This window comes from Bubalus bubalis, chromosome 1 (assembly GCF_019923935.1).
Source record: "Bubalus bubalis isolate 160015118507 breed Murrah chromosome 1, NDDB_SH_1, whole genome shotgun sequence".
Taxonomy (NCBI): domain Eukaryota; kingdom Metazoa; phylum Chordata; class Mammalia; order Artiodactyla; family Bovidae; genus Bubalus; species Bubalus bubalis.
Window position 1 is genome coordinate 111,541,478 of NC_059157.1, and position 22,168 is coordinate 111,563,645.

General features: G+C 34.5%; 1 protein-coding gene across 10 annotated transcripts in view; it reads right to left on the minus strand.

The window, feature by feature from the left end:
- The window catches only part of GOLGB1 (golgin B1), a 75,725-nt gene that overhangs the window by 40,174 nt on the left and 13,383 nt on the right, over nt 1–22,168 (minus strand). For 5 of the 10 annotated variants that reach the window (XM_006073406.4, XM_025284850.3, XM_006073403.4 and 2 more), the window contains exons 4-10: nt 21,842–21,994; nt 19,739–19,867; nt 16,799–16,924; nt 13,987–14,109; nt 12,770–12,883; nt 11,289–11,691; nt 10,123–10,238 (exon numbers count right to left, since the gene is read on the minus strand). In XM_006073406.4, coding sequence (XP_006073468.3) covers nt 10,123–10,238; nt 11,289–11,691; nt 12,770–12,883; nt 13,987–14,109; nt 16,799–16,924; nt 19,739–19,867; nt 21,842–21,994 — 1,164 coding nt within the window. The remainder of the gene's footprint in view (nt 1–10,122; nt 10,239–11,288; nt 11,692–12,769; nt 12,884–13,986; nt 14,110–16,798; nt 16,925–19,738; nt 19,868–21,841; nt 21,995–22,168) is intronic. The other 5 variants (XM_025284861.3, XM_006073405.4, XM_025284874.3 and 2 more) reach the window with 4 other exon arrangements.

Here is a 22,168-nt window from a genome sequence, read left to right on the forward strand (position 1 = left end):
AGAAGCCCTTACCAGCAGACTTGTGTGCTCAAGAGAGCACACACACACAGTAAAGGAAGTCCTTTGGGCAGAAGGAAAATGACACAAGATGGAAATAAGAAACTACACCAGAGTTTGGCAAAGTTTAGAGCCATCTACCTGCTTCTGCAAATAAAGTTATGGCCTAAAGGCCTAAAATATTTATCATTTGACTCTTTACAGAGACTGCCAATTCTGGATCTACCCTAAAGAAAAGCACCAGAAATGGTAACTGCAATGGTAATTAAAATTTATTTTCTTATCATTTGAATCTCCTGAAAGATAACTGACTAAACAAAAATAAAAATTTTTGTTTATAACATGTTATTTTTTTTTTGTTTATAACATATACATAAGTAGAATAATAACTAAGTCCCAAGAATGAAGAAATACAAGTATACAATTGTAAGGATTTTATTCTATACATGAAGCAGCACAATATTATATGCAGGTTAACTGTGATTAAAATGCAACTATAATCCCTAATGGGCTTCCCAGGTTATAAAGAACCTGCCTGCCAATGCAGGTAGACATAAGAGATGTGGGTTCAATCCTTGGGTTGGGAAGATCCCCTGGAGGAGGTCATAGCAATCCACTCTAGTACTCTTGCCTAGAGAATCCCATAGACAGAGGAGCCTGGAGGGCTACAGACTGTAGGGTCGCAAAGAGTTGGACATGACTGAAGCGACTAAGCAATAGCAGCATAATCCCCAATGCAGTCACTATTATAACAAAATAAAGAATTATAGCTAATAAGCTGAAAAGTGAGAAAAACAGAATCGTAAAAAATATTCAATCAATTTTTTTAAAGGAAGGAAAAGTAAAAAAGTAAAAGGCAAAAAGTTGGAAAAATGGAAAACAAATAGCAAGGTGAGAGACTTAACAAATAGCAAGGTGAGAGACTTAAAATGGTATCAATGGCAACATTAAAGAAAATGGTCTGAACACTCCAAGTAAAGGGCAGAGGTTGACAGATTGGAAAAGAAGTAGATTCAAACTCTACGCTTCATATAAGCTTTAAATATAAAGACAAAAATAAGTTAAAGAGTGAAAAAAGATACACCATGCTAATATTACTCAAAAAAGTAGAATAACTATATTAATATCAGACAAAAGTACATTTCATAGCAAAGAATGTTACCAAGGATAAAGAAGATCATTTCATAATATCGATGGGTCACTTGATAATCAAGAAGACATAAACATCCTAAATGTTTAAGCCCCCAATAACACAGCTTGAAAATACATGATGCAAACACTGATAGAACTGTAAATAAATCCACAACTATGAGATTTCAATACTCCTTTCAATAATTGGGAGAACAAACAGGCAGAGAAGCAGCAAAGATATAGTACTAACTTCACATGATCGACATTTATAAAACATTCAAGCCAACAACAGCAGACTATTTTCAAGTACATATGCAACATTAACCAAAATAAACAATATTCTGGGCCATAAAACAAGTCTCAATCAATTCTAAGAGTCAAGTCATATAAAGTATGTGCTCTGACCACAATAGAATTAAAATAAAAATCAATAACAGAAAGACCTCTAGATGTATCACCCCAAAATATTTAGAAACTAAGTAACCCAGGGGGCAAAGAAGAAATTAAAAGGGAAATTAGTATCTTTGACTGAGTGAAGATGAAAATACAACCAAATTTGTGGGATGCTACTACAGTAGATTTTAGGGGGGAATTTTTAATGCAAAATGCCTATATTAGAAATAAGAAAGGTCTCAAAGTAATGGCCTTGGCTTTCACCTTAAGAAGCTAAGAAATGCGGAAATCAAGTCTAAAGTAAACAGAAGAAAGGAAATAATGAAGATCAAAGGAGAAATCAATAAAATAGAAAATAGAGAACAAGACAGAATCAATGAAGTTAAAGCTGGTTTTGAGATTACTAAAAATTAATAAGCCTCTGGACAGTCTTACCTGCATAAGAAAGAAAACACAAATTACCAATATCAGAAATGGAAGAGGTAATGTCACTACAGATTCTATATATGCTAAAAGAATAATTAGAGACTATTATGAATAACTTTTTGCCTATAAATTTGACACTTAATATGGACAAATCTCCTAAAAGATATTAAAATACCAAAGCTCACTCCAGAACAAATAGATAACCTAAATAGCCAAATAGTTATGAAACAAACAGAATCTATACAGACAAATGCTTCCACAAAGAAAACTTCAAGACTAGACAGCTTCATTGATGAATTTTCACAAAACATTTAAGGAAGAAATAACACCAAGTCTATACAAAATCATTCCAAAGAAGTGAAAAGGAAAGAATACTTCCCAATTTATTCTAAAAGGCCAGGTTTACACATAGAGCAAACCCAGGAAAAGATATTACAGAAAATTACAGATAGACAAATATTCATCATAAACACAGATGTAAAACTTTAAAGCAAAATTTTAGCAACTGAATCCAAGAAAGTATAAGGATAATACATAACTACCAGGTGAGATTTATCCCCAGAACTCTCAAACACTGCTGATAGGAATATAAAATGGTAATACCACTTTGGAAAACTGGCAATGTCTGTCTTAAAATCTCTCATATGATACAGACACTTCACTTCTAGGTATTTACTGAGAGTAAAGAAAGCACAGGTCCAAACAAAGATTTGTAAAAGAATATCCATAGAAGCTTTATTTGTAACAGTCCAAAACTGTCAATAATCCAAATCTGCCCATCAACAAGTAAACAGATAACCCAACTGTGATATATACAATATTCTCAACAATACAAAGGAATGAACTCTTGGTGCATACAATAGGATAAATACCAGAATAAGTATGCTGAGTAAGGAGACAAGAAAAAAAGCACATACAATTTATTAAAAATTCTAAAAAATACAAACTAAAATGACAGAAAGAAGATCAGTGGTTACTTGATTGGTGGGAGATGTAAGAGAAAAATTAAAAGGGATCATGAGAAACTTTGGGGGTGATGAATATGTTCATTGTCTTAATAGTGGTGATGGCTTCATGCATACATCAACACTTATTAAGTTGTAGACTTTAAAAGTATGCAGATTATCGTATGTCAATTATACCTATAATACAGATGTTTAAAAGGAAAGTCAGTCAATATATAAGTAAAAATAAAATTCAAAAAACTTTATCAAATAGAAGAAGACAGGAATAGAAAACAGAAGGAAAAAAAAACCCAAGATGGCATAAATGAAAGACAAATCATTCGTATCAGTAATTATACTGAATCAACTCAACACTCCAATGACAAAGCAAAGCTTATGGGAAGAAGCAAAAAAGCAAAACTTAACTATGTATTATATGCTGAGGATGAGAGGGTTGGAAGGTAACCTGATAACTGAGATGAGATGCTAGACTTCTGGTGTTAAAGATGGAAGAACAACCAGAAACCATGGGGTGTAAGAAATACAGCCCTAGTCTCTGGAAAAAGTGAGTATATTAATTCTTCCCTAAAGCCTCCTTTGCAGCCCAACCAACATTGTGATTTCTGGCCAGTGAAATTGATTTTGGATTTCCGATCTCTCGAACTTGAGGAATCTCATAACCTTCTGTTTAGAAGAAGAAATAACCATTTCTTCTGAAGAAATACACTCATTTCAATCAAGAAATAGAAATCAAAATACCAGCCAAGCCACAAGAGAAGGGCATGTGACTTTGTCAGCCAACTCAAGTCATCCTACTCCTGGCTCCAGAATTGAGTTGAAAAAGCCTCCAGATAGTTTTCCCCATAGAAGGCTCCAGACTTTGCAGAGAAAATAGCCAACTCCATCATTCATTCCCTCTCCAAATCTCTGAAACACAGAATTGAAAAGAACTCCAGAATTTGATGCCTCCTTCTTTGTTCTTTCTCTGGAATCCTTGGCCATTCCAGATCTTCCAAGGACTTCCATTACTATGTTTAATTACTATGTTGAAGAGTAGTGGTAAGAGTAGGCACCTTTGTCTTGTTCCTGATTTAAGAGGAAAATCTTTCAGCCTTTCACCATTGAACCTGATTGTTAGCTCTGGACTTGTCATATATGGCCTTTATTACATTGAGATACATTTGTCTATGTTTAATTTGTTAAGAACTTATTCAGAACAGATATTAAATTTTGTCAAATGCTAAAAAAATTAGTCTAGTTTTAACAACTAGACAAAAATCAGTCAAAACAAAGATAACCTAAATAATACTATGATTTAAGTGATGTTTATATAATATTATATTGTATAGCTTCCCTGGTAGCTCCGATGGTAAAGAATCTGCCTGCAATGCAGGAGACTCAGCATCAATCTTTGGGTTGAGAAGATACCCAGAAGGGAATGGCAACCCACTCCAGTGTTCTTGCCTGGAAAATCCCATGAACAGAGGAGCCTGGCAGGCTGCAGTCTATGGGATCGCAAAGAGTCAGACATGACTGAAGTGACTTGGAACACATACAAACACACACAAGCTATATTCACCAAGACAGACCATATGCAGTGTCAGAAAACAAGTCTCTATAAATTTCAAAGAACTGAAATAATATAGAACATGTTATCTGATCATAATGAAATTAAATTAGAAAGCAATAATAATAACAATAATATATCTATAAATAAAACCAAATATCTGGATAATTAAACAACACACTTCTAAATAATCATGATCAAAGATGAAATCACAAGGAGAATTCGAAAATGCTTCAAAAACTGAATGATACAAACACAACATATCAAACCATGTGCTTAAAAGGGAACTGTATCCTTTAAATGTTTAAATGAGAAAAGATCTGAAGTGTTTGATATAAAGTTTTACCTTAAGAAGGTAGAAAAAGAAAAGTAAAACCAAATAAACAGAAAGAAATACCAAGGATCAAAAAACAATAAAAGTGAAAACAGACCAGTAACAAAGAAACATAACAAGGTTAAAAGTTGGTTCTTTGACAATATTGTTTTAAAAAGTCAATTTCTAGTTTAGTCTGATCAAGAAAATGAAGCACAAATCAAACAGTAGAAATTTGCAGTTAGAAGATGAACAAGTTTCAAAGATCTAATGCCCAGCATTCTGATTATAATTAACAATAATGTGTTACACATTTCAAAGTTGCTAAGAGACTAGATCTTAAATGTTCTCACCACAGAAAAGAACTGATAATTATGTATCATGGTGGAGGTAGTCACTAATGCTATGGTGGTAACTCTGTTGAAAGATATACATGTATCAAATCAACAAGTTGGATACCTTAAATTTCTACAATGTTATATGTTAATTATATCTTAATCTAAAAAAACAGTAATAGGGATTGGGGTAGAGGTGGGTATCACTACAGAGGGTATACAAGCATTAAAAAGATAAAAAGAGAATACTGCAACCAACATTATAACAAAAATTTGACATTTTCAATGAAATGGATAAAAACAAAACAAAAATCCAACTGGTACAAGATGAAAAAGAAAATCTTATTAGTCTCATATCTGCAGAAGAAATTCATTGTCAATTCCAGACCCAGATGATTTCCATGGTGAATTCTTTCAAACTCTTGAGAAATAATACCAATTTTACAAAAACTCCCAGAAAATAGAAGGGAACACTTGCCAACCTGTGTTTTTGATGCCATATTAACTCTAATACCAAAATCTGACAAAGCACTACAAAACAGAGGAAAACCTTCATGACTAAAACCCTTTATAAGTACATATAGAAAAATGCTCCACAAAATAGTATTAAATCAAATTCAGTAATAAATAAAAAGTGTAATATTTTATGACCAAGTCAGGTTTATCCTAACAATAAAAGGTTGGTTTAATATTCAAAAATTAAAGTACTATACTACATTAACAGAATAAAGAAGAAAACCCATGTGGTCATTTCAATAAATGCAGATAAGGCGTTTGGTAAAATCTAATATCAATTTTTACTAAACTAGGAATTGAGGGGAACAACCTCAATCTGATAAAGAACATTCATGGAAGACTTAAGGCTAGCACCACAGCTGATGGTAAGATATGGGATACTTTCCCTAAGATCAGGAAAAATGCCAGAAGGCCCAATATTACCACTTTTATTAAACAATGTTGTGAATGTCCTAGCCATTGAATGAAAAAGAAATAAAGACATAAAGATTAGAAAGGAGTAAACTTGTCTTAATTTGCAGATGACATGACTGTTTATGCAGGAAATCCTAAGGAATCTACAAAGAGTCCAGAACTAATACAATAAATATCAAGTTCACATAAGCAAAATTCAATTGTATACTTACATACAAGCAACAAACAACTGGAAAATGAAAAGAGAATAAATTCCATCTACAACACCATTAAAAAATATGAACTATTTCAGAATAAATTCTAAAACATGCATAACTCCTCCAAACCAGTGCTGAGAGACATTAAAGATGTTCAATAGCATACATTATTAGAGAAATGCAAATCAAAACTACAATGAGGTATCATCTCACAGTGGTCAGAATGGCAATCATCAAAGTCTACAAACAATAAATGCTGGAGAGGGTGCAGAGAGAAGGGAACCCACTTAACACTGTTTGTGGGAATGCAAATTGATAAAGCCACTATGGAGAACAGTATGGAGAGTCCTTAAAAAACTAGGAATAAAACTACCAGATGACCCAGCAGTCCCATGACTGAGATTATATTCTGAGGAAACCGTAACTGAAAAAGACACATACCCCTATGTTCATAGCAGTACTAGTTACAATAGCTAGGACATGAAAGCAACCTAGATGTCCATAGACAGATGAATGGATAAGGAAGTTGTGGTACATATACACAATGGAATATTATTAGTCTGCTATAAAAAGGAACACGTTTCAGTCAGTTCTAATGAGGTGGATGAACCTACAGCCTATTATAAAGAGTGTAGTAAGTCAAAGAAAAAGACAAATACTGTATATTAACGCAAATATATAGAATCTAGAAGGACAGTACTGATAAGCCTACTTGCAGGGTAGCAAAGGAGACACACACATCTAGAACAGACTTTTGGACACAGTGGAGGAAGGAGAGGGTGGCATGATTTGAGAAAATGGCACTGAAACATACACATCACCATATGTAAAGCAGCCAGTGGGAGTTTGCTATATGATGCAGGGAACCCAAAGCTGGTGTTCTGTGAAAACCTAGAGGGGTGGGAAGGGCAGAGAGGTGGGAGAGGGCTACAAAAGGGAGGGAACAGATGTATACCTATGGCTGATTAATGTTGCTGAATGGCAAAAACAATCACAACATTGTAAATATTCTACAATTAAAAATAAAATTTAAATTAAAAAAAAAAAAGATCTTAGTAAGTGAAGAGAGATACTATACTCCTGGATTGAAAAGTTCAGTAGTATTAAGATGTCAATTCTCTCTAAACTGATTTATAGATTTGACACAATGCTAATTCAAAATCCCATTCAGTTTTTTTTTCAAATAGAATTTGAGAAAGTTGACTGTACAATTTCTGTGGAAATGTAAAGCACCTGGAATAATCAACGCAATCTTAAAAAGAAGAACAAAGTCAGAGGATTTATACTACTTGGTTCAAAATTACAGTAATGAAAACAATGTGATACAGGCATAAGAAATGACAGATCAATAGAACAGAAAGCTCATAAATTTGCTTTCAACAAAGTTACCAAAGCAATCTAATGGGGAAAGTGAAGTATTTCTAACAAATGGTGCTGAAACAACTGGATATCCATATAGGAAAAAAAATCAACCTCGATTCTTTATCTTACACCACATACAAAATTTGAGGTTCAGAGACTTAACTCTGAAAGCTAGAACTATATGGCTTGTGGAAGAAAATATAAGAGAGTATGTTCAGACATAAATAAGTATGTTCATAACTTACGGTTAAGCAAAGATTTCACAGACAGGACACAGAAAATTATAACCAGGAAGAAAAACACTGAAAAATAATAGACTTTATCAAAATTGCAAATGACTGCTAATTAAAGGGCATCATGAAGAAAACAAGTAAAAAGCAAGCCACAGCATGGGAGAAAATATTCACCAAACATGCCTGATAATAAATTGGCATTTAGGGTGCATAAAGAATTACTACAACTTGACAAATACATTAAAAAAAAATCTTAATTTTCAAAATGAGGAAATTACTTGAAAAGATACTTCACTAAAACAAGAAATACAAATGTCCAAGAATCTCAGAAGAACATGTTCAACGTCATTTGTCATCAGAGAAAAGCAAATTGAAATTCCAACAACCTACCAATACATACCCATTAGAATGACTAAAATTTTTAAACTGACAATACAAAATCTTAGAGAAGATGTAGAGCCATTGGAACTCTCATATATATTAGGCAAGAAGGTTCTCAGTGGTAAAGAATTCACCTGCCAATGCAGGAGACATGGGTTTGATTCCTGGGTTGGGAAGATCCCCTGGAAGAAGAAACAGCAAACCACACCAGCATTCTTGCTGGGAAAAATCCCATGGACAGAAGAGCCTAGCTGAGCAGGCTACAGTCCATGGGATCGCAGAGTCGGACACAACTGAGCACACACATAAATATTATAATCACTTTGGCAAAAGATCCAGCATTTCCCTATAAAGCTAAATGCATTCTTACTCCATGGCCCAGAGATTCCTCAACTAGCACTTGACGAAGATGAATGAAAACATACATCCACACAAATACTTGTACAAGAATGTCCACAGCAGCTTAATTCATAACAGCCAAAGCATAAAAAACCCAAGTATCTATCAAAAGGAAGTTATAGCACAATCATGCAAAAAGAAAATGCTACGTTCATAAAATGAAATACTTCTCAGCAAAGAATCAATTATGATATATGCAATAACATAAATGAATCTCAAAATACGCTGAGTGAAAGAAGCTTTATACAAAAGATAAAAATATATGATTACATGAATAGGCTATAAAACATGGAAAATTAACCTAAGGTGAAAAAATAGAACACTGGTTCATCTCTGGAGGAGAGTAATGGGGTTGACTGCAAAAGGGTACTGTGTAAGGTGATATGTCTTGATAGGGATTTGAGTAATGCATTTGATAAAACTCAATGAATGGCACATTTAATACTTGTACATTTTGTGTTTTGTAAATCGTGCTTCAAAGAAAAAGAACTATACATAAATATTAAAATCTACTCAATGGTATGCATACTGAAATATTTAGAGAAAAATATACTGATGTCTACAACTTACTGTGAAACACAAAAAATTCAGATGAATTGGTAGATGAATAAATGGATAGATATATGATAATGCAAATATAGTAAATATTGATAAAATCTATGTGGTAGGTATGCAAGTGTTCACTATAAAATTCTTTGAATTTTTTAGAGTTGCTGAAAAATGTCTTAACAAAACATAAGAGCAAAAGTTGAGAATGGGAGAATAGAAGAGACTGGAAAGCCTAGATGGCAAAAACCAGGAAACAAACATTTTTGTCAGTGTAAAGTACTGCCCAGGGACTGCAGTACTCTGCTGACCAATGTATCTGTCAGTTTGGAAGGGTATAATCTTATAATGGAGATGAATTAATCTAGTTATCCCAGCTTGACACTAGCTAACTAAGTCATCAAACTAACTTTCCTTGTTCTGATATTCAAGCTTAATAAGCAGCTTCTGGCAATTAAAACATAGCTTCCCAGAGAGTTTTATAGAAGGCAGAGAGAATATACTGGCCAATTAATAGGCAATTAAACTTTTTACCATTAGCTGATTAATGTGAGCTTTATGATTTTTACAATAGACTTAAGTTTGGTTGAACTAAATTGTATACTGAAAACCTGATCAAATCTCAGCCTACCAAAAGCAAAATTGTACTCCTGACTGGGAAAACTGATTATAAGATTAAAATTAATGACTTATCTCTAATACAACATATTAAGACTTTAAAATTAGAAAATCTTCTGAGGTCATGGTGTTCACTACCTATTTTTTCTTCATTATTCATTTTTGGGACACTTTTCAGGATTCCTTTCAAATGGAATTGCCGCAAAAAAAAAAAAAAAAAAAAGGATTTTATCAGGCAGAAAAGACAGAAGGCTTATACTGCTTTCTGGAATAAATTCTATTAGAACACCCAAGTACACATACAGCAAAGACAAACAGATCTTATTCATAAGAAGTACACATGTAATTACCTGTGTGCCCTCATGAGAAACATCTGGCGAACAAGTCTGAGATGCTATTTCATGTTTTAGCAATGGTGGCTTATTTAGAAATTGGTTAATTTCTTCGGATTTTTGCTGGAGTTGATCTACGGAAAAGAAAATAAGTAGGTTGAAATGATCTTTGGCTTACATCCAAAACTTAATGAGTTATTATCTTCCAGGGGTAGACCATATGCTGTTTATTCTGGTTCAATTATCTTAATTAAAACATAATGCCAGCATATTTTATGTGACAACATTTTTATAAACTGTTTAATTACTCTCAAGGACCAAAGGACAGCTCAGTAAGCCTCCTTCATAGGCAAAATAAAACAGGCCTAGGTATATTTTTAAAAAGTCATTTTTCCTTTCTCCCTTGAAAATGCCCTACATGTTTTTTATTTTTTTTCAGTCTCCACATAAGCATTAAAAATCCTACTGATATTCTATCACACAGTTTTGAACATCAGCATGGTTCAGTTAAGAGAACAGCATGCTCAGGTAACACACTGTCCCCACATAATGCCCTGCAAGGCTTTTTGGTTAATGTTCAGCTTTCTTCAACACAGATCTTCAATTTAATGCTTTCTAAAATCTTTCCTGTATGCCAATATATTAGAGTTAAACTAAATCAGAGTCATGTATTATTAATACTTTAAAAATAACATATTTTAAAAATAAGTTTTCCTTAAATCTCCTTAAAGGATAAAAATTTTCTTTAAAAAGAAATTTTCACCTATAAGAAAAGCATTCAGATCCATCTTTAGAAGTAAGGCTGACTCCATATAATTTAGTCTCCCTACCTTTGCAACTAGATTTGGCTTGAGTTTTTCACAAACTAATTCAAATCCTACTCATTTCAGTTAATGAACCCTTTAGACCACAGTTATGCATCACATAGCATACTTTAAAATTTGACACATTACTATCAATAGTTTTTAGTACTATAATGATAATTATAATATTAGGTCAGGTTATAACTTCAGTTAGAGATGGGAGAAATGCAACAAAGGGTTCAGAAGAGACACCTTTCTTAATCCTTCTATAGATTCCTTGGTTTAACAAACAAATGATGTCATTAAGAGATATCTGAAATTTTAAAGTAGGAGCTACTGAGGTGCTACACAAGTGGGCTTCAAAAGCACTCAGATACTGACCTTCCAGCTGCTGAATGACCTGGGCTGAATGAGCTGCCTGTTCATTTTTATCTTGCAGAAGTTTTGAATTTTGATCCTTGAGGGCATCACAGGCAGAGTGCAGCTCTTGCTCAGATTTTTGAAGGCTCAAAATGTGAGAGGTCTTCTCTTCCATTTCTGCATTATGCTTCTGTTCCAAAGCACTGTGCCGGGACTGCAGTTCAGCCTGGGCTTGACCTGCTTGTTCAAGCTGTTCCAGGAGATGATGCATTTCTTCCTGCAGGTTATGGAAAGATAATTTTCTCTCTGCCACTTCTAGTTCCATCTTTTCCATCAGAACCTTGGACTCTTGTCTTTCTGTTTCTATAGTGTTCCTTAAAGTGCTCAGCTCAGCTTCCATCTGTTGTAATTGCTGAGAGAGAATCTAAGGAAAAAAAAAGCCTCATGAACCATAAATTCATTCTTGCATTTCAGTAAGCATAGTGAAGAGCCCTTTCTAGGTGAAGCATGGGCCTAGACACTCAGGACCAAACTTCCAATTGCATAAAAGTCCTCTGTTGCTTCTTGATACTTTTGACAATAGTGTGTGTGTGTGTGTGTGTGTGTGTGTGTGTGTGTGTGTGTGTATATATATATGTATATATATACAGTGTCATTATTTTTTCACATGCATGTCTCCCAATACAAAATTAGTTCAATAAGTGAATGGACTTTGCCTGTTTTATCATCATTGTTCTCCAGCACCTAGCATAATATACGGCATACTAAGTACCTGGTACTCAATAAATACTGAATAAATGAATGAATAAATGGATCCAGTCCGTGCCCTCAAGGAACTCAGCGTTTAGTGGGAGCATCACACTTAAACAGATCAGTATAATACAAAATATTAGAGGCCAAAAGAGATACTTACAAGGTATTAAAAGAAACAGACAAGGGAAATTTACCATAAAGTCACACATATGTAAATAATTCTACAGTACCTATCTAGTAAGTAGCACAACTGGGATTTGAACCAGACTGTGTGATGATAGCCAGTGAGGGGACTCAGGGTCAGGGTTTGTTAGGACTGGAGATACGAGAACATGTTTCTATGCAACAAAGACAGTCGTTCTCAAAAAGAGTTGAAAAGAAGAAAGGAGATGACTTTCTCCAGCAGCATGCAGGACCCAGATGACAAGCACAGAATATGGACTTTCAAAGGAAAACAACACATTCTAAAGAAACTAGGATCCTAGACCTAAAATCACAAAGGAAAAGAGCAACAATAAAAGATCTGAAATATAAGTTTCATGAGGGAAAGAACTGTATTTTGCTGAGTATTTTGAGTATTTTGCTCATCATAGTATCACCACCAATTACGCACAGGGAATTTGTTGATAGAATGAATAAATGGCATCAATTCTCTGAAGGCTTCTATTAGGATTTTATGCCTGCTCCCTGGCAAACTAAATTGGAAATGAATGCTCCCGAGGCAGGCAACAGAGATCACAAGGCAGTACCTGGTTTCTCTGTTCAGCAGCGGTCAGCTCCTGCTGCAGCAGGTCCACAACCTGAGTACGGCCCAACAAGGCTTCTTCATGCTCCTCAAGCTTCCTCTGCAGCACCCTTAATTTCTGAGAAGGAAACATTCAGATACAATGTGCTAACACATGAGCATCATTACCTGATTACTTTCAAAATGTCAGGTAGACTTGTGTCCTAAGATTTTTGGATGTTAGGGATGACAAGTTAAAGAGTCAGACATTGCCATTCTCCCCAACCAGCAGCAACAAAGAATCTCCAAAATGTCTTCTCCAGAGTACCAACAACCAAACTGACACAAGCAAGTCCCTGAATTAGGGAGCCTTTTTAATAATTAGATATTTATTACACATATCCACTTTTAAATTATATAATCAAGATCCTGTACCTAAATAATGTAGGTACACATATATCCTACTCACCTATGAGAACATTTTCTACAGGCAAGAACCATTTCTCTTCTAGTTTCATGCATGGGACATGCACTTGATAAACATTTGTTGAATGACTAAGTCAATAATACATGTATATATTAATAATCAACTTTAAAAAGTGCTGTATTCTGAAACTTTATTTAGTGATGTACTCTGAAGGATTGTCTAGAACACGGAAGAAGTTTTCACTCAAAATCAATTAAGTGGATCGACCATGAAAAATACCACTGGAGTGCCTCTGAGTACTACACTGCCTTACACATTAAATAGAAACAAATACTTTTGAGTTAGTAGGTGACAAACTTAAAAACAATGAAGCCAATTTTCAAAAATTACTCAATGATTTTTTTTTTAAAAAAAGAATGATTTAATAAAAGGCTTTATGGTTTCAAAATCACTCCTTTTTTTTCTTTAAATTTTCTAAAGTTTAAAACTGACTTCATTGATTTGAAGCTTTGGATCAGGTTTCTAATGTACAAAGGTAGCTACAATGAGCAAACAGAAGAGAAACCAATTTCTGACTACCACACACATTTGCCAGTTAAACTCAGCTTTTGAGTACTGACAATCTGATTAGAGGGGTAAGAGAAAAGGTAAAGGAAAATAAATAATTAATATGCAACAGAAGAGAAGAATATCAAAAAAAGGCAATTAATGAGCAAACCCACACCAAGTGAAGAGCAGTGGGCAAGGATGGAAAAGTGGCTGTGATAACTTAATTGTTAACCAAAACAACATTCTACTAGGTTTTAGCAACACACCTGTTGCATCTCTGTTTCCACATCTGCCTGGGTTACTAACTGAAGAAGCTCATCTTCATGAAGACGAACCTGAGTCTCAAAGCGGGCATCTTTCTCTCGGACCACCTGCTGCATGGAACTCAACTGAAGACACACACCAGAGAAACTATACAAGTTACACTCCCAGAATTATCACACAAACAAAACTCACAGACTATTCTCCAAACACAGACACTGAGAACTGATAGGACAATAGATATTTCAGATTAAATTTTGAATGTCAAAGGATGAGACTTTTGGAAGAGAGCTAGACCTGATGGTAACTTCAAAATGTGAGAGAAAGCCTGCCATTAAATTCAGAAGTCAGCTTAAATATAAATTTTGAATAAAAACTGTATTTGCATGGTTAAAACAGTGTTTAAATATACAAGAGGTACATTTTTAAAAGATCTAAAGAGGTTAGAATATTAAACATACAAAGTTAGATTCCTGTCAAGCCCTAGACAATTCATTGAATATCACACTTGTGGTCAAAAACTTTCAATGAAATTCTCATGCCCTATAAACCTCAAAATAATGTCATCTTCTACTCAAGATTCTCTACAACTGGAAATACAAATTTTTCTTTCAGGTCTTATTTTCAGAGAATTGCTTCTACCAAAGAACTTGGTATACTTCCATCCAATCCACACTGCCTCTCCAGACAGCTATTTTCAACTGTCATTACTTGCAGGATTTTATTTAGATCAGCCTCATTTGTGACTGAATGAAATGGAAATAAACTGACTGGTTGTGAGTTGCTCGGTATCAGTGTTTTTGTTTCATTCTTAGGTTTTGTGTGTGTGTGTTTGTCTGTGTCCGTGTGTGTGCGCACGTGCTTATTCACTTCCTTAAGATCTGTGGTTGAGCATGTCAACCAGCTCTTCACTTGCCCATTTTGCACTGGTCCTTCAATTACTGTTGACTGTTCGATTTGTGACACTTTGAACCAAACTTGGCTGTCCTTCTAAGGCAGGAAGAAAAAAAATCTTCATGATATGTTTTTTTTCTCCACTGTATCTTTTATTTATTTATTTTTTAATTGAAGGATAATTGCTTTACAAAATTTTGTTGGTTTCCGCCATTATCTGGATTTTGATGTCACTATAAATTTGAAATCCTGTGTTTCAAATATATAGGCACTGGAGTCCTTCATTAGCCAAACATATCTACACATCCTTTCCTATAAATGTACCATGTTCTTTTTCCTGAGACTTTGCTCACACCATTCCCCACAATTGGAATACCCTTTCCCCACCCTGTTGAAACTATATTATCTATCCATCATTGTTTTACCTAAATCCTGAGTCTTCCATGTAAGATTCCTTGGTTGTCATATGCACAGTAACCTCTTTCACCTCACAAAATACTTTGTATTGCTGCTTGCTCTGAACATTCTGAATGGCTTATATTATGATGGATCAGTTAATACATTTGTGTGTGTGTGCGTGTGTGTGTGCATATACCCATACACCTTGGCTTTCCATGTAGTAAGCCACTCGGTAAAAATATTCTGTATTTTCCCATCCTACATCATATAATGTATACAAAAAAGGACATGATAAAAGCTAATACACAAAACTTAAGATCTTAGAATATCCAATTTTAAATTTATACACAGTAGTAGGTCATCCATCGGAGAAGGCAATGGCACTCCACTCCAGTACTCTTGCCTAGAAAATCCCATGGATGGAGGAGCCTGGTAGGCTGCAGTCCATGGGGATGCTACGAGTCGGACGTGACTGAGCGACTACACTTTCACTTTCATGCAATGGAGAAGGAAATGGCAACCCACTCCAGTGTCCTTGCCTGGAGAATCCCAGGGACGGGGGAGCCTGGTGGGCTGCCATCTATGGGGCTGCACAGAGTCAGGCACGACTGAAGAGACTTAGCAGCAGCAGCAGGTCATCCATAGACAGTACCACTAATACTACAAGTTATCAATAAACACCAAACACCCAATGGATAAGGCACTTATTGTGCAAGGGCACTTGAGGGGAAAAAAATGTTTCTTGAGTCATTCGAGCATTATCAAAGGAAAAATAAGAGTGAGTGGTCAAATGGGAAATTCAGAAAAATAGAAAGAATTGAGAATGGCAGTTCAAATAGTAGCAGAAAACAACTACTGGTCCTGGTAGCAGAATAATTTCTGGTTATAGCAGAAACAACTATAAAGAAGAAAGTTACATATTGGCGCCTTTTAACATTGAACCATATAACTTGTACCACCTTCTCATTACATAATACTTTGATTATAATTTAAATTCTCATTAAGATTTTACTATGAAGAATGGACTTAGTCATTTGTATTTCTTTTGGTTTATCTAACAGTCTCTTTGGAACTCAGCATAAGCTCATTCCTTTCTAAAAGACTGAATCTTTGTATACTATTAAAACCAAGTTTCTGGGCCTGTAGAACTAAGAAACAGCCATAAATTAGGCTATGGTGTATTCAACAAGGTAAATAACACTTCTAATTTCTTCTTCTACCACACCCTTCTACTTTCTACTGTAACATTCTAGCTACTATACTTTTACCTACTAAAGTTTTAAAAATAGACTGAATTGATTTGTCATGTAATAATCTTAAGCTTTTTTTCCATTTTGTCATATATTTCATGAGCTACATTATTTTTTCTTTTTTTAATTTTTTTATTGGAGGAATATTGCTTTACAATGTTCTGTTTCTGCTGTACAACAATACAAGTATACATATTCCCCCTCCCTCTCCCACCCTAATTTTAAACTTTCATGATTCTTTACTCTAATGAATCTGAGGTACCTCCCACCCTACCTGAGCAGCTTGCTCTGCCTGTGTCTGGCTGAGCTGAGTTTGCAAAGTGCTAATGAGTTCCTCCTTCTCTTGGAGCTGCTTCTTCATCATTAAAAATTCTTCCATCTCTGTTGAACTCTTAGCAGACTGAAGACATAGAAGGAAACAAATATTTAAGCAAAAGAACTGGCACTCTTAATTCTCTGACCTCCCTTTTCATTTGCCCTAAATACCTACCAATATCCTTCTAATTTCCATTTAACACTGAAGGGAATTGCATGAACTGTGGTTTTTTAAAAAAATTACCAAAATTACTTGTCAGAGGGAAACCAAAACAAGGGCAGCAGTTTTTCAATTTCTCTGACTCCTCACACAGAAACAGACAGTACAACTAGATAATAAAACCAAAAATCCATGGACAATATTTACAGTAAAATTAGGAAGGCAGTACTACAAACACTAAAATACACGTAGGTAGGGACAAACCACCAAAAGACTCTGGTATCAAAGTCTGTGCAATAGGAGGAAGGCAGGAACAGAGCAACATCTGATTGCTTTGAGAACAGGAAAACCCCCAAATGGTTAATAAATTCTTACTGGGAAGCACAGTTGGCCAATCTTAGGACAACAGCTTGAGTTGGCAAAGCTTTTCCATTCTCTGATTCTGGCCAAGTAAAGGGGTCCACAGTAAAGAGGACAAAAAGGCTAGAACAATCTGGCCCACCTGAAGTTTGAAAACTAATTCATTAGGACTGCCACCCAAAATACAAACTGCACCAAGAATAAACTTCCAGGTGTGAAACAGAAATTAAGCAGAATAGGGATAACAGAAACAGAAGACAAAGAAGGGCTACATATGTGCTATACAATTCATCATCGACTAGCCACATGTGGCTATCAAGGGCTTGACATATGCCCAATGTAAGTGAGAAATTAAATTATTAATATTAGTTCATTTTAATTAATTTAAGAATAAATTATTTTCCATTAAATACGATTATGCTTTTGTATGATTATATTTCACTTTACCTGCTGCATCATGCAACATACTGTTGAACCGCTGTGCAAGTAATAAGTGTGCACGTTGCTCCTAGTGTTACAATAAACACATCAGCTAGCCAGCCAGTGTCAATGGACTGATGCAATTTAAATGATTTCTTAATACACCTATGTGATGTGCTTACTTGAATACTTAATGAAGAGAGTATGAATAATAGTTGACATCTATGTAAATCATAATTATGATTAAACCATAATATACTTAATTAATTAAAATATAAATATTTATTTTTATTATTTTTCTAGTTCAAAAATAAGCAGAGATATACTTTTAAATTTAAAATAAAGGTATACTACTGATGCACAGATCATACCTTTTATTTCTAAGTAGTATCCCATTGTGTATTTAAATATTCTCCTGCTGACAGATAAGTTATTTCTAGCTTTTGGTTTCACAAGTAAAGCTGCTATGCACATGCATATACAAGTCCTTTTGTGAACATGTGCTTCCATTTCTCACACATGTTGCTTTAAAGTTGATTTTTTTCAAATTAACTATCCTAAATAATTAGCCAGTTTCTAAATATGGATGCAAATATTAAAGGAAAATGATGTTTGGCCCTCAGTTCAGTGACAGGGAAGTTTCTAAATAAGTATGGAACAATTTAAGTATATGAGTCTATTTTCTCAACTGGAAATTTTATGAAATCTAAACACATATGAAGTATTTCCAATGAAAATTTAGCATCCAAGTTGAGATATAAATATAAAATACATACTAAATGTAAGACTTGGTGCAGAAAAAAGAATGTAAATTAACATAAAAATAATTTTTATATTAATCTGAAAAGTATATTTTTAATATACTGGGCTAAAATAAATAATTGTTAAAATTAATTTTACCTGTTTCTTCTTTATCTTTTGCAATATAGCTGCTAAAAAATTTAAAATTATGCATGTGACTCACATTATATTACTATCGAGCAATGTTGGTATAGATCAGAGTGAAGGGCAGAGGGAAGGCCAGGAAACCTCAGAAATCCACCTGTCTTATCTTTGAACACAACACAAAAATAACAAAAAAGAGAAGTCTGTTAAATAAAAAACATTTTCCTGAATCAGGCCTCCTTCAATAAGTTTAGGAAAATTAATTTCACACAAAAATAAGAAACATAAAAGGATCAAGGTCAAATCCCATCCAAAGTTATCATTAAAAAAAAAAAAGAAGAAAACCAAGCAGGTGAGAAAAGCATACCATAGGCAAGCTCAAAGTCAAAATTGCAATCTATTTCAAAAGGTGTTTTTAAAAATAAGAAAATTATATAAGACACAAAAGAACAGTTTTAAAATCAGAATTAGAAAAATTCAGAAATGAGGTGACAAAATTCAGGAAAATTTTGATTCTTTTGAATCAAAATGAGTCCTGAAAAGAACACAAACAAGAACACAAAACACAAAACAATTTATTTTGAACACAAAACAATTTACAATAGTAAATAAACACGAAATAGAATGCCTTAAAGAAGAAAAAAAAAAAGAAGAAACTTTTGAAAATGAAGAGATAAAAAGGAACTGAAAGTGACAAATATGGAAGATAATCAAAGGTGAAACATATGGGTAATAGAAGTCCCTAAAGAAGAAAACAGACCAAATACTACAAGCTATATGATTCAAGAAAACTCTTCTGAAATAAAATGTGTGAAACCATGTATTTAAAAAGATATCTGGCTATCTACAAATATCAACCATGGATGATAAACACCAATGCACAGTCTAGTAGAATTACTAGACTTAGTGGAGAAGGAAAGACAAGAGGAAAGAAAAGGGAAGGGAACAAGGAAGGAAGAAGTTGATAGAGACATAGAAAAATATTATATGACTATTGTTGTTACTTAGTATAATAATCCATTGGGCTTTAGTAATTTGTTAACTTAATGATTATGAGGTAACTTACACCCCTACCTGTGTAGCTTGGTTTGCCTGTGCCTGGGTAAGTTGGGCTTGCAAACTGGTAATTAGTTCCTCTTTCTCCTGGAGTTTATGTTTTATCTTTTCTACTTCTCTCTCTTCCTCTGTAGAACTCTTGTCATGCTGAAAACGCAGGAAATAAAGTTATTTATTTAAAAGAATCTAATTTGCCCTATACAGCTCCTTGATTATAGTTCCAATAAATGGGAGCAAAAAATAACACTTGACCTAACAACAAGGAAGCAATTTTAGAGTTTTCGAGTTTGAGTATGGCCAAGAAGTTCCTGTCAGACCCATTCTTTCTCACTATAAACTGGACAAGACAGACAAATAGCTATCTGAAAACGATGGAGAGCAACTAGAAGCAGGAGGATACCAGAAGGGAGTCGATACCTGGGAGAAATGACACCAAATTTCCTATTTTTATAGTTTTTAGTCTGAGGGCAAAATCAGTCAGTGCCATACAGGACTAAAACTTAACATAAAACTCATAATCCCACTGCCTTGAAGAACTAGAGGGCAGGATTCAGGAAAACACAGCTGCTAAGTGAAGGACAAAAAAATCATAAAAGAGACAGAAGGAGGGGAGGAATTAACATATTTCAACAGTCTTTTTTTTTTCCCCAAAAGCTCTTCTTTCGACTGAACCAGATGCCTCCCAACTGAATTCACCACCACTCCTTGCCCTCCAAAATGAACCTGTTCTGCTTATTGGAACCACACAGAATAATTTTACACTTTCTTTCACATAACAGTCTGTCAAGTATCTGAGGACTACCATCATTTCAACTACACTTTCCAGAGACTATCAAGCTCTGTCATGGGTAAACAATAGTTAAAGAGCTGCTGTGACTGGCTGCTGAAACTTAGAAATCATTTAATCCAACCCTTTTATTTAACAGAGGAAGGAAATGAAGCTACATGATGCTGATTTGTTTAAGGTCTCAGAGCTTTAAAAAAGAGGGGGCAGGTATAAAATGGATAATTTAAAAATATAAAAATATAACAACATAGCAGAGGGAAAAGTTAGAAGAACAAAGTCACATGGGGAGAGACAGGTTGGTGCTACCACGGCCTGAAAGAATAATGAGAGGAAAAAACCAGTAAGTAAGAAAAGAAGAATCCAGATGAAGGCATTATTTGAGAAGAATAAGAGAAGCTTCTAAAATCAGCTTTGAGAAGCTAAATAAGGCCATCTATCAATGCAGGAAAAGTAATATCTTCTGAGCATTAGACTCAGGAAGGAAAGACTAACCAGTGTACTAGCAACCCCAGGGTTATGCCTACAGAATTGATTAAAGTCTCATTTCCCAAGAACTAAAATTATTGTGGATAAGAGTACTAGCAAGTCAAAAAATAAAACATGGTGTAAGCTAAAACAAATTAAAAGATCTCTTACGTAGAGTGACATCTAAGCCAACTGTAATGTGTACATCTGACGGGGCTGGTCTCTCTTTATTCTATACCAAATTTGTCAAAAGTTTCTTGTTCTCTAACTAGCTGACTGAATGTGAATATTTGGGAAATATAGTAAGAACAAGTACTAGAACAATGCTCAATTTCTCAAAAGGCAACACTTGGCTTACTCCTTTCTCTTATCTTCTACCTTAAACTGTTTGTTGGTGGCAGTCATAAACCTAGAGCGCATCCCTTACTGGAGCCCAAGATAATCCAGCTGATTAAGCCCACAATGCATGAAACTATTCAAAGTACTATTATGTGGCCACATGAAGACAAAGCATATTCTGTCACTAAATTAAAGAATTTCAGAGCTGGGAGAAACCTTAGAGATCACTTAGTTTACTCTTCTAACCAAGGATTCAAAAGCTAAATGCCTCACTTCAATATTTACTTCTTCTTGTTAGCCTTTTTAATTCTCTCCAAGTGTAGGTTACAACTGATATTTAACTGCCATGTTTTTTGTTGGCCTTTTATTCTGTGCTTGGTCCATAGCCCAGTTAGACTGAGAGCTCAATAAAAGGATAGCATTTAGTGCTGCGTTACTTCAGCCTCATAAATTTTTGTGATTAGTGAAGATCTGCTACAATGAGAGGCTTTTGCTCCTGAGGAAGTGTATATTATACCCAGTCACTATACCTTGCAGAGTTGTTCCTCTGACTGAGGTTCGGTGGACAGAACAGTCCCTCCTTGTGCCTTCATCTCTTCTATGTGTTTATTCAAAGAAGTTAATTTGGCCTTAGCGTGAAGTTTTAGCTTTTTTATTTTGTTATCAGCAGCTTTTCTTTCTTCCTGTCAGAGAACAATGATGGTAAATACAAAAATGTTTATTCATCACTTATCCAGTATATAACAAAAGTTATTCTCAGTAGGCATCATCTTACGGTATTAGGGAAATCAGATTCTCTAATAATCTAAGTGAAGAGAAAAACTGAAGTTACTGTTATGTCTGTCTTTTATCAAATG